At 36.0% G+C, this 12,397-nt stretch overlaps 1 protein-coding gene across 2 annotated transcripts in view; it reads right to left on the bottom strand.

Annotated features, from left to right (window-relative positions):
• LOC128700055 (gamma-interferon-inducible lysosomal thiol reductase) overlaps positions 1 to 12,397 on the bottom strand; it is a 36,896-nt gene that overhangs the window by 13,831 nt on the left and 10,668 nt on the right. Inside the window, exons 1-2 of one of the 2 annotated variants that reach the window (XM_053793003.2) lie at positions 10,917 to 11,366; positions 2,394 to 2,546 (exon numbers count right to left, since the gene is read on the bottom strand). In XM_053793003.2, the coding sequence (XP_053648978.2) occupies positions 2,394 to 2,546; positions 10,917 to 11,351 (588 nt within the window). In that variant the 5' untranslated portion in view covers positions 11,352 to 11,366. Of the gene's footprint in view, positions 1 to 2,393; positions 2,547 to 10,916; positions 11,367 to 12,397 lie in introns of those variants that run through there. The other variant, XM_053793005.2, reaches the window with a different exon arrangement.

Raw genomic sequence — 12,397 nt, 5'->3', positions numbered from 1 at the left:
ATAACAGCACAAAACACTCAATCAACCCCTGCCAATTTGGCTTCAGAAAAAATAAAAACACTAATGATGCAATTGTAAAAATACTAGATCTGTTTTACACAGCACTGGAAAATAAGGAATATCCATTAGGGCTTTTTACTGACCTAAGAAAAGCTTTTGACACAGTAGATCATGGCATCCTACTCCACAAACTTGACCATTATGGTATAAGAGGCCATGCACTTGCATATTTCAAATCCTACCTTACTAATAGTTATCAGTATGTCACCATTAAAGACAACCTCATCAACATGATCACTTGATACTGGAGTACCACAGGGAAGTGTCCTTGGTCCCCTGTTCTTCCTCTTGTACATCAATGATCTTCCCAACGCATAGCAACATCTGAAACCCATTCTCTTTGCTGATGCCACGACTTACGTCATCTCCCACCCAAATCTTGCCACCCTCAACACCACTGTTAATGATAAGCTACTCAAAATATCTACTTGGATGACAACCAATAAACTTACACTTAACACTGACAAAACCTTCTATATTATGTTTGGTAACAGAGCAGGTGTTGCACAACTTAACATTAAGATTGGCAACACTCTTATTGCCAGACATAATGAGGGCAAATTCCTAGGCCTGCACCTCGACAGCAACCTGAATTTCAGCACCCATATCCAACACACAAAAACAAAAAAAAAGTATCCAAAATGGTTGGGATCCTCCCCAAGATACGTTACTACGTGCCACAGTCTGCCCTTCTCACACTATACCATTCACTCATTTATCCCTACCTCACCTATACTATTTGTGCTTGAGGATCAACTGCAGCAACACACCTAAAGCCAATAACAACCCAACAAAAAGCCAATAAAAATAATCATGCAATCCAATCCCAGGCAACATCCCCCCCCACTCTTCATAGATCTAAACTTACTCACTGTTCAGAACATCCACGCTTACTACTGTGCAACCTACATTTACAGAACCTGAAATTCCAACATTAACCCTGACCTAAAACACTTTCTTTATAGTTGTGACAGGACCCACAGGCATAACACCAGACACAACATCCCTCTGACATTCCCAGTGTCTGGCTAAACCTATACAAAAATTCCATGTACATAAAAGGGCCTAAAATCTGGAGCACTCTACCTGACACACCCCACCGTCAGCTAACTGCGTGAAAACCGCCTATTCTCTTGTATCATACACACAAAAAACAACCTAGACCTCCCTTCGATATCTGTGATACCCAACAATTTGCACCTACACTCACTCAATTGACTATAAACCTAATGAATCTTAACTAGTTGTAAGTTTGCCTGTGATACTCCAATATAGAAGCTTCAATAGAAACTATGTATTGTACCAAAGCAAAACCTTTCACACTGCTAAATTTACGAACTAATGCAGTTACTTAGCCTTAATACATGCTCCTTAATCTGTACCAATATAGAGTTTTGAATTAATCTCAGTCTGCCCGAAATGCCTAGTGATGCTAGGTGTGATAGTGACCCCTCTCTGTAATTAGTTTTATATAATATGTAAACCACACAATATCCTATAATATGTAAACCCCACATTGTAATCTATATAGAAAAAAAACTTGATTTGATTTGATATGAGAGACCATTTTCACCTATACCAAGTGCTGCTACCTTCTTTAAGTCTTCTGCGTGGGACTACCACAAGCCTTACTGAAATATAAACACTATTCTTCACCATGGTCTACCACCTCAAATGCCTTACTAAAGAAGGTCACTAAATTTGTTAGGTATGATCGGCCCTTTGTGAATCTGTTGAGACAATGAAATTATGCTCAGAGGTGGCTTCTAATTATATCTCCTATTGGTTTCCTATTCATCCATTTTGGGTCACTTATTAGATCTTACTTCTCTAAGAAATATATATTCATTAGGCAGCTTGTATACCATTAAAACAATGTAATAATAATGTAGTTCTCTTTATTACACACTGCATATGACAGGTGTTCTCTAAGCCAGTTGTAATCTGCACAACAAAAATATTGGGTTATTATCATGCTACCATTTAATGTTAAATGTAATGGTTTTGTAATTGCTTTTATCAAGTTCTTCTGTGGTCTCCAAAAAACTGACTAATAGTCACACATTAAACTACTACCAAAATTTGCACCGCACAACACTTATTTTCCCCGTTGCCAAATATCACAGGTGACATCAACCAACTACAACACATGTTGACACCATTGAAACAAGCCTCAAAGCTGAGGGTCTTCAAAGTGTAATGGTAAGTATTTATTACCATATACAAGTAAAACATTAGGCTCAAAGGTGATGAAGACATGTACAACAAATATCTTATTCATCAACCTGAGAAATAAATAGGATGAATACATAGAACAACTCTGCATTCCTTACCCTTGCTTTACCATAGGGAATGAGTGCCACCTTCATGATTTCATGAAGGTTTTCATAGGCTGGGGTAAGTTGTTTCATAATAAAATAACGACTGTCAGGACAGAGCGCTTCGTAATATACTTCCACATGTAGAAACGGGTACACAGTCACTTCCTGCGAGATGAAACAAGGCATAATAATCATTAATAGTTATGCTACAATAGTAATGATAGCTGTGGAAAATACTGTATATATTTTCCAGAAATTCAGTATTTATATGTAAATAGATGGCCATACTGTATTTAATACTTATGTCATAGAAAACGGAAAGCCTGCGTCTGCGCAGACGAGACTCGCCATCTTGGTTTTGAATTGGATACAACATTAGTGTAATGGGAAGGAATTTTCGTGCTCTAGAGGTTAAAATTGGGCTGACACCTCTCAAATAGGAGGCGAAATTGTTGGACATGCATTCCTGCATAACTTGAGATATCAGGCGACTGGACAAGACCTCTCCAGGAACCTCAGATAAGCTCTCTAGATTTGTGTGTAATTCTGGCCAGCATTATTTTCATAGATTTAGTTAGAGTGAGGTTTTCTGAGTATGATACACATTAATCTCCAGTCAAATTGGTGAGTGATATTAAGATATATTTTCCTTCTGTTATGTAATTGTGTATATATATATAACCATTTATTATTTTTAATATACAGTCCACAAATTTACATATTTACCAGTATTCCTGGTGTATGTATATTTCATTTAATTAATAGGTCCAGAGCAACTTGTGGATATGACAGTTGTAGGTATCGAAGGGGGACATTTTTGCGACCTAGGTGTCCCAAATTCCTACTTGTCTAACTGATAAATAATAATTAGCTATGTTCATTTATTGTTATGTACATAATGATACATACAGATGAATGCAATTTTCCACAATTTAATTTTGCCCGTTGGTCCTTCTTGAACCGGAGGTAATTAGTGAAGTCATTAATTGGTTAATTACTTAATAATTATATGTGAAATGACAGAAGGAGGGGGATGTTAAGTCCACAAATTTACTTAATGTGTAGTGGATTATAATTATTACAATATCAATTTGGTAAGTCAAGGGTAACTAATTATATTAATGTGTATAATATTAATTTTGCAAAGCCAAAGTGGCTAGGATTTATGTTAATGTATTTGTATAATACTAATTTGATAAGACAATTCTGGCCAAGATTTATATCAGTGTATGTGTAATTGATAAGCCAAGTGTTGCTAATTATATTAATGTGTATAATATTAATCTTGCTATGCCAAATTCTGGCAAGGATTTATTAATTTGTATAATATTAATTTTGATAAGCCAAGTCTGGCTAAAGGTTTGTTTGTATTAATGTACATTTGGAGTTTATATTATTTTCTTGCATGTAATTGCTAAGCTCAAGTAGCTAGGATTTATTCAAAGGTAAGTTGTAATCAGTGTTATTAATTAAGTTGAATTTAATACATTGCATCATGGCTGAAAATGAGGAAATTGATGTAGAAGACAAGCATATGGAATATAGAGTAAAGAAAGCATCACTACAGGCTAGGAAAGTTCATGTAACCAAGGCATATAATAAGTGCTTGGAATTAATGAATCAAGAAACTGTGAATACTGATGATTTAAAATTGTATTTAGATGCTTTAGGGAATAGATATGATTCATACAAATTATATTACAACAAATATGAAGGAGATTTATTAGTAAACTGTGTAGATGAGACTGAAATAGATCTCATGATTAATCAGTATTATGAATTAGAGGAAAAGATTCTTTCTTGTAAAAGTCAGGCCTTGAATAAATTAAAATGTGTAAACTAGGCAGTTAATCAGTCTGCTCCAACAAATAATATGTCTTTGCCAAAACTCCCAGAACTATGTTTACGTGTATTTAATCCTGGTGAAAATTGGGAGGAATTTTGGTCAATTTCTAAAGCAGCTGTGCATGACAGGAGTGACCTAGCCTGTGTAACTAAATTATTTTACCTCAAAGGACAGGTAAGAGGAGATGCTTACATACTGATACAAGCCTTTCCCAATGTAGACGACTCTTACAAGGAAGCAGTTGACTTTTTGAAAGTCACTTATGGTAATATAGAACAAAGTAGGTTGGATCTAGTGAATATCATTGTTAATTTAAAATCTCCAGATCACACTTGCAAAGGTTTACAGCAGTTTAGAGTTAAACTGGAGAGCACTCTCAAAACTTCAAGTAATAAATATAATCTGAAGGAATCAGACTGGTTATTGAGTGCCATGGTACAGAATAAATTAAATTGTAAAACACTTGAATGGATCTCGAATAAATATCACAAGGGTTATTTTGGTCTGGAGGAAATAAGACTAGGTCTACAAGAATTAATTGTGCAGTTGCAGACCAGCCAACTAACTCATTTTAAAGATGCAACACATAATAACTCTGAGGTATCTGTCAAGTTTCACAAAGGAAAAAATTATCCCAATGGTAATAATCAAAATTCATTTCCTAAAAAGAGTTGCATAGATGCATATCAATTAACAGGAATCAGAAATAATGATTCTCCACAAGGTAAGAGGAATAAATATCCTCCTAAGAGTAGCCCAGTTAATAAGAAACCAGCCAAAGAAGAGAGATATTGTATTTTCTGCAAGGGTACTCATTCTTCTAAGAATTGCAATGTATACAATTCATGGAATGATAAAGTTGAAAGATTGGAGGAACTTGACAGATGTATCAGGTGTTTAGGTAATCACAATGTAAAGGATTGTTATGCCAAATTAAACTTCTGTTATCAATGTCACAAAGGAAGACACCATATAGTCATGTGTAAAGGTCTATATGATAATGTTGATAATAATGATAATGTTGACAATCCTGACAACAGTGGCTAATGTAAAAATTGCTGCTAATGTTAATAATGATGGTTTTACTGAAGTAGCCTTGCCTGTGTTACAGGTAAAAATTGATGATAAAAGGCATAAATCAAAAAATGTAACTGCATTATTAGACCAGGGATCCCAGCGTACTTTCATAAAACGTAAATGTCTTGATGGTATGAAAGTACAGATGGGAGATCCCACAACTTTAACCCTTTGACTGTTTCAGGCCCCTCTCTGAAACTGTCATTCTATGTCGCTCAATTTTTGAAAAAAAAAAAAAAAATTATTTTTTCTTATGAAATGATAGAGAATCTTTTCCCGATGGTAATGACACCAAAAGTTCGAAATTTGGTCGAAAACTCGTGGAATTATGCTCCCGCAAAGTTAGCGGTCTCGGCGACATATGCGTATCGGCGATTTCGCCGAATTTGAGCCCAATTTTCAGCCAATTCCATTGTTCCAGTTGACCAAACTCATAGCTATTTCTTTAGAACTCCATTTTATCTATCAGCTGAGTACAAGAAATCTCCCATTTACTAATTTGGACTACCCAATATGGTGGTCAGAAATTGGCAATTTGGCCAATTTCACGCAAAATAAAAAAGATGCCAATTTCAAAATAGGGTCCAGAATAAACAAGGTAGACATTCGTGGCACTAAAATAACATATGCTCTGTTCATTAGTCACATCTCTAGGCCCCTCTTATATTATTATTGCTTTCTATTTTGATTTTTTATTCATACAAAAAAATACAAAATTTACTGTTATGCAGACGACTGCATTATTGTAAAAATGGTATAAATAATATCAGTGCACTAGTGAAAGAATATTAGACTCCCCAGTTGACGTGTATTGGACGTGTGGTGTGATTTATGTACTCTTGAACATTGGTAAAAATCGAACATTTCCGCTACTTTGAGCTCAGTTTCAAGGTCGTTTTCATCGTAAAAGTAATGAAAATCATCTCTACTTCTGTAATATGTTTTCCATTTTATCACCTAAGACCATGAAAACGCGAATACAACGATAAATACTATACGAAAATACACCTCAAAGTCGGCGTTTTATTCCAAAAAAACGATCAGTTTTTTTTTTTCTCATTACGCAATGTGTGCTGCAGGATTTTTTTTATGTGGTGCACACTGACCCATTCTCTCACATGTGGGCCTACCAGCTTTCTCCCACTTGATTTGAAGCCGCTAGAATTATTGAGTATATATACGTCAGAAACATTGGCTCGTAAGACGTATTTATACGTCGAAAACAGTCAAAGGGTTAAAATTATCTGGTTTTCTCTCGGATAAAAGGGCTCAATTGTATGACACTGTTTATGTAACTGTCAGGTTGGGCAACGAGAAAAAACATGTTAATGCAGTAATTGTAGATAGACTTCCAGAGAAAATATCTACGGTAGGACTTAGTACAGCTACAGAAAGACTCTCACATAATGTAAATTTAGCACCTTCTGGTGTAAGTGATGATTCTGTAGGTCCAATATAAACATTTTGATAGGTAGTGACTATTATGCCTCCTTTGTAAAGGGTATGGTAAAGAAATGTGGTGTCACCCTTTTGAAGACTGCAGGAGGCCATGTAATGTATGGTAGGATTCCTCGTAATAATAATTCATGACTAGAGGAAACTACAAATACCATAACTGTGTGTCTTACTCATGAAATCGTGCCCCAGTATAATTCTTTCATAGAGGATGGTGTTGACCCAGTGCATAAATTGTGGGAATTAGACAGCATTGGAATAAATGTAAATGAAGAAAGTCCAGACGATTCTTTTACTCAAGAACAATACCTGAGAGATGTAAAATTTGAATCTGGACAATACTGGGTATGACTTCCGTGGAGACTGAACCATCCAGAATTGAACACTAATTACAGAATGGCATATGGACAATTAAAGGCTCAGCTCCGCGAACTGAGTAAGACACCAGAATTGTTAACTGCCTATAATGATATAATTGCTGAGCAGTTAATAAATTTAAAGAAGAGGTACCTCCTGAGCAAGCCAAAATTTATGGTCACTATTTGCCACATCACGGAGTGAAGAAGGATTCTAAGACCACTCCTTTGAGGATTGTGTTTAATTGTAGTGCCAGGAGTAACAAAAATGTACCTAGTTTAAATGACTGTTTGATGACAGGTCCATCGTTGACGGAAAAATTAGGAGATATCTTATTAAATTTCAGAGTAAAGAATTATGCCTTTACGGCTGACATAAGTAAAGCTTTCCTAAGAGTGGGTTTACAAGAGGCTGACCGGGATTGTACCCGCTTCTTATGGCCTGAGAATCCTAATGGCCCACTTAGCCCTCTGAAAACCTTTCACTTTAGGAGCGTATTATTTGGTGCTACATCCAGTCCAAATGGGAAAAATGTACTCCACATTTTTTTGTGATGCTTCAAAATTGGCATATGGATCAGTTGCTTACCTTCAGTGTAATAGTGTTATTTCTCTTGTTATGTCTAAGGCTAAAGTGTCTCCAATTAAATCACATACCTTACCTCAGTTGGAATTAACAGCCATTTATGTAGGTGTCAAATTAGCTAATTATATAAGAAATAAGTTGCATGAGATAAATATTAGCGACACTGTAATTTGGTCTGATAATGAGGTATCCTTACAATGGATTCGTAGTGGAAACAGTAAAATTGTGTACGTACAAAACAGAGTCGCTGAAATTAATCAGATGCAAGAGAAGTATAATAGTTTGGGTCAGCATATGTTAACATTTAATCATATACCTGGTGAGGAGAATCCAGCTGATTTCTTGTCTCGAGGTTTACCTTATGCTAAATTTGTAAATGCTGTATCATGGTTTAAAGGACCGAGCTGGCTGGTAAATAAAGCTAATTGGCCTGTACAAAAGGCGTATATTGCTCCTGTTGAAATTACTGTGACCACCGCTCCAATTGTTTGTCCTTCTTTATCCACTGATATAATGCGGCAGTGCTGTGTAATAAATTTAAAATGTTAAATAAAGTAATTGATCATTGGTCTAATGTGTGGCGTAAGGAATATCTTCTTACACTACATGAACACTTTTATGGTGCGACAGAGGCAATAAATCGACAGACCATTCAACCAGGTGACATTGTGTTAATTGACACTGAACAACATCGAACATTGTGACCTCTGGGCAAAGTATTGACATTGTACCCAGATGCACAAGGTGTTGTCAGGAATGTCAAAGTGTTGTGTCGTGGCCAGGAAAGTTTACGCACAATTAATAAATTGATTCCCTTGGAATTAGGTGTTCAATCAAACTTAAATGAAAATCTGAGGGAAAGTGACACGAGTGATATGGAAGATAACGCAGACCAAGTGATGCCGGAAGATGAAATCGTAGTAAGACCTACTAGGAGAACAGCCACTCAAGCCAGAACTGACTGGAATCATCTCCTAAAGGAAGGAGTAATTTGAATCGTTTAGCAACGAACTCCGGCCGGCCGCAGTGTGGAAAATACTGTATATATTTTCCAGAAATTCAGTATTTATATGTAAATAGATGGCCATACTGTATTTAATAATATTTATGTCATAGAAAACAGAAAGCCTGCGTCTGCGCAGACGAGACTCGCCATCTTGGTTTTGAATTGGATACAACGTTAGTGTAATGGGAAGGAATTTTCGTGCTCTAGAGGTTAAAATTGGGCTGACACCTCTCAAATAGGAGGCAAAATTGTTGGACATGCATTCCTACATAACTTGAGATATCAGGCGACTGGACAAGACCTCTCCAGGAACCTCAGATAAGCTCTCTAGATTTGTGTGTAATTCTGGCCAGCATTATTTTCATAGATTTAGTTAGAGTGAGGTTTTCTGAGTATGATACACATTAATCTCCAGTCAAATTGGTGAGTGATATTAAGATATATTTTCCTTCTGTTATGTAATTGTGTATATATACAACCATTTATTATTTTTAATATACAGTCCACAAATTTATATATTTACCAGTATTCCTGGTGTATGTATATTTCATTTAATTTATAGGTCCAGAGCAAGTTGTGGATATGACAGTGGTAGGTATCGAAGGAGGACATTTTTGCGACCTAGGTGTCCCAAATTCCTACTTGTCTAACTGATAAATAATAATTATCTATGTTCATTTGTTATGTACATAATGATACATACAGATAAATGCAATTTTCCACAGTAGCTGTGGTGGGGATGATTATCATAAATAGCAAAGATGATCCATCACACTAATAAGCACAATATATATTACTTTATTTGCATTCACACTTGCTGCTAAAAAATAGTGAAAGGATCGGATCTTAGCAAAGTAATTACACTCCTTCCCAATGCTATCAAGTTTTGTAAGTACTACGTTCTTGCAACTATACTTTGATCAACCTGCAAAAAGGTTTCTACCATCATGTAATATCACAGTTTCTATATTTATGCTGTGAAAGCAGACTCATACCATCACAGATCTATCAACTGACAATTTCAGATGCATAAAAAAAAAACCACTTATATTTGATATTATGCAACTACCCTTCTGCAGCTGTCAAATATGAAATTGAATATCACATTTTGTAAGAATTGTATAGAATATGCAATGACTTCCATGAAAGAGCGGAGCATACATGAGCTGTAGTATGTATGTTCAAGATGTGTAGCTATGATATAAAATTTTATGCTGGCAATTAACGTAAATACAACACTATACACATCAAAACGGAATTATTTATGACAGAACTAAGGTATCAAAACTTCTATTGCATGCATGTTGGGAAAAGTATTAACACTACAAGGGATGAAGACTATGGAGAGACATAATATAACAGATAATCAGATGAATTCACAGAAGTGTGTGAAGGGAATCAGAAAATCGAGAACCTGGACACCTATATGCGTTTCTTTTAATTTGTCCTGAAGACTTCCTACCGAGAAGTTCCGATAACTTCTTTTTAATCCCACTTCAGGCTGGGACACAGGGGCGGTAACCCCTTGAAATAGTCTTTAGGTAACCTTCCAAACTGTCAAATTAACAGTATATTGGCAAATGGCTTCTAGGATTGTATAAAGATTTTTACTAATATTAAACTATCTTGATATGACATTTGCACTATTTGTTAATCCCGCGGGCTTAGCGTTTTCCCTAAATATAACTCATAAAACCATTATTTTTTTTTTTTAGTGTTTTCATTACTATTAACAATCATAACTAAGCGCTAAACCCACAAGGGTCATACAGCCTTTTTTCAATAAAAAGTGATATTTAGCTGAGCATTTACATTCAGCATTTTCATGAACCAATATTAAAAGTGAAGAAAAGATTAAGTTGAGGAACAAACTTTTATTGGACTATTTCACCGAGTAAAACTTTACTAGACGAAGCGCTTCACAAAGCACAACATTGTCCTAATATTATTATTATTATTATAATCAAGGGGGAAGCGCTAAACCCGGAGGATTATACAGCGCCTGGGGGGGGGATATGTGGAAGGCATTCAGGCTTAATTCGGGGAACTGGAGCACAGATCCAATTCCCTAAATCAAGAGCCCCTCACCAACATCAAGGAACCTTCCTTGAGGGGTCATTGTCCTAATAAACTCTTGTTCTACATGTATTGTCTTCACTGTCGGCACTACGCCACTGGAACCTACTATTACAACTGACAAAGTGCTTACGTTACTGGTGGAGAGAGTAGCATCTTGCATGTAGGCTTCTCGGCGTTCCCTGTAGTTAATATCAGTGTAAATGCTTATGTCGTTGATAAGAACGAGTGTTATTACCATACACAGTAGCAGCGTCGTCCACGCCGGTTGACACACACAAAAATAACTTTCACGGATCTCCCTACGCCTAGAGTTAGGTATTCTCACGAACAAATCCAACGCCACTATTTTACCATCATTCCCCGATGCCTTAACTGCTGCATTTTCAACTGCTCTTTCCATTAATTCTGTTCCACGGAATTTTGTTTTTAAAATTTTACTGGATGAAGGGATTAATGACGTTGTCAAGTGCTTTGGTTTTGTGTGAGCAGCTGAATTTGTTTTAGTTTCATTTTGAGCCAGGCCCGACAGATGCACACCAGATACATGTATAAGATTATCACTCATAGTGTAGGTAAACAGTTTACGCATGTGCTTTTAATTAACCTTTGTTAGTCAATCTAATTTTGTCATACGAGGGATAAGAAATGGATATTTATGGTACAAACTTGTCAACACTTTCAAACTCCTTAATTCTCACAAAATTGGAGCATTATTATTCCCTTTAAATATCTGTCAGAAATACTCTCCTCTTGAGCCAGAAATATTCTGATACTTCCTTGGAGTCTTGACAGTTTTGAAGGTCCCACCCGTACCACGTACCGACTGCAGTTACCAAGTAGCCTAATTAATTAAGCTGTAGTTATTGAACACGAGTACCATTGAATTCATTCACAGAGTTGCAAATTACGTCAGCCTTTCCGAATGTTTCACGGGATTATTACATATCGATATATAATAATAATAATAATAATAGAAATCAAAGCTCAATTCCCATTTAACCTGGTGATACCAACCCGCCACGTGTTGAGTCGGTGCAACTCCCGCAAGCTTTCCTCTTATTTCCAATCAGTTTAACATAGTTAAAATCAGATTCCACGTTTTGTCATGCTTAATTTACTCTGCGCTACACTATAAACAGAGATGTACTGCGTGACAATGGCGTTGAGACAATATAGAACCTGAATGGGTGAGGAGGAAGAGGAGCGACTCCACGTAGCAGTACGTACCTCAGGGGCACAGCAAGATTGAGAGGTCACCAGCTTAGATCATTCAAATTCAAACTTTATTCTCTATAAGTATTACAATGCTGAGTTTACAGAATTTGGTTATTGTGTGGTTTACATGTAGTAAAATAATAATTACAGAGTGTACCACTAGAACGCCTAGCATGGCTAAGCATTTCGGGCAGACTTATATTAAATCTTAGGTTTAAAATGTTACAGAATTATGAGATAAGTTGGTATTATGGCTAAGTGACTAAATACTAGTTGTGAGTTTAGCAATGTGAATGCTTTTGTTTTGGCACTATACATAGTTTCAGTATTGGAGTATCACAGGCCAACTTTTGACTAGTTAAGATTCATTATTTTGAGATTGAGATTGATATTTCT

This window comes from Cherax quadricarinatus, unplaced genomic scaffold, assembly GCF_038502225.1.
Source record: "Cherax quadricarinatus isolate ZL_2023a unplaced genomic scaffold, ASM3850222v1 Contig200, whole genome shotgun sequence".
Taxonomy (NCBI): domain Eukaryota; kingdom Metazoa; phylum Arthropoda; class Malacostraca; order Decapoda; family Parastacidae; genus Cherax; species Cherax quadricarinatus.
This window is presented reverse-complemented; position numbering and strand designations above follow the sequence as displayed.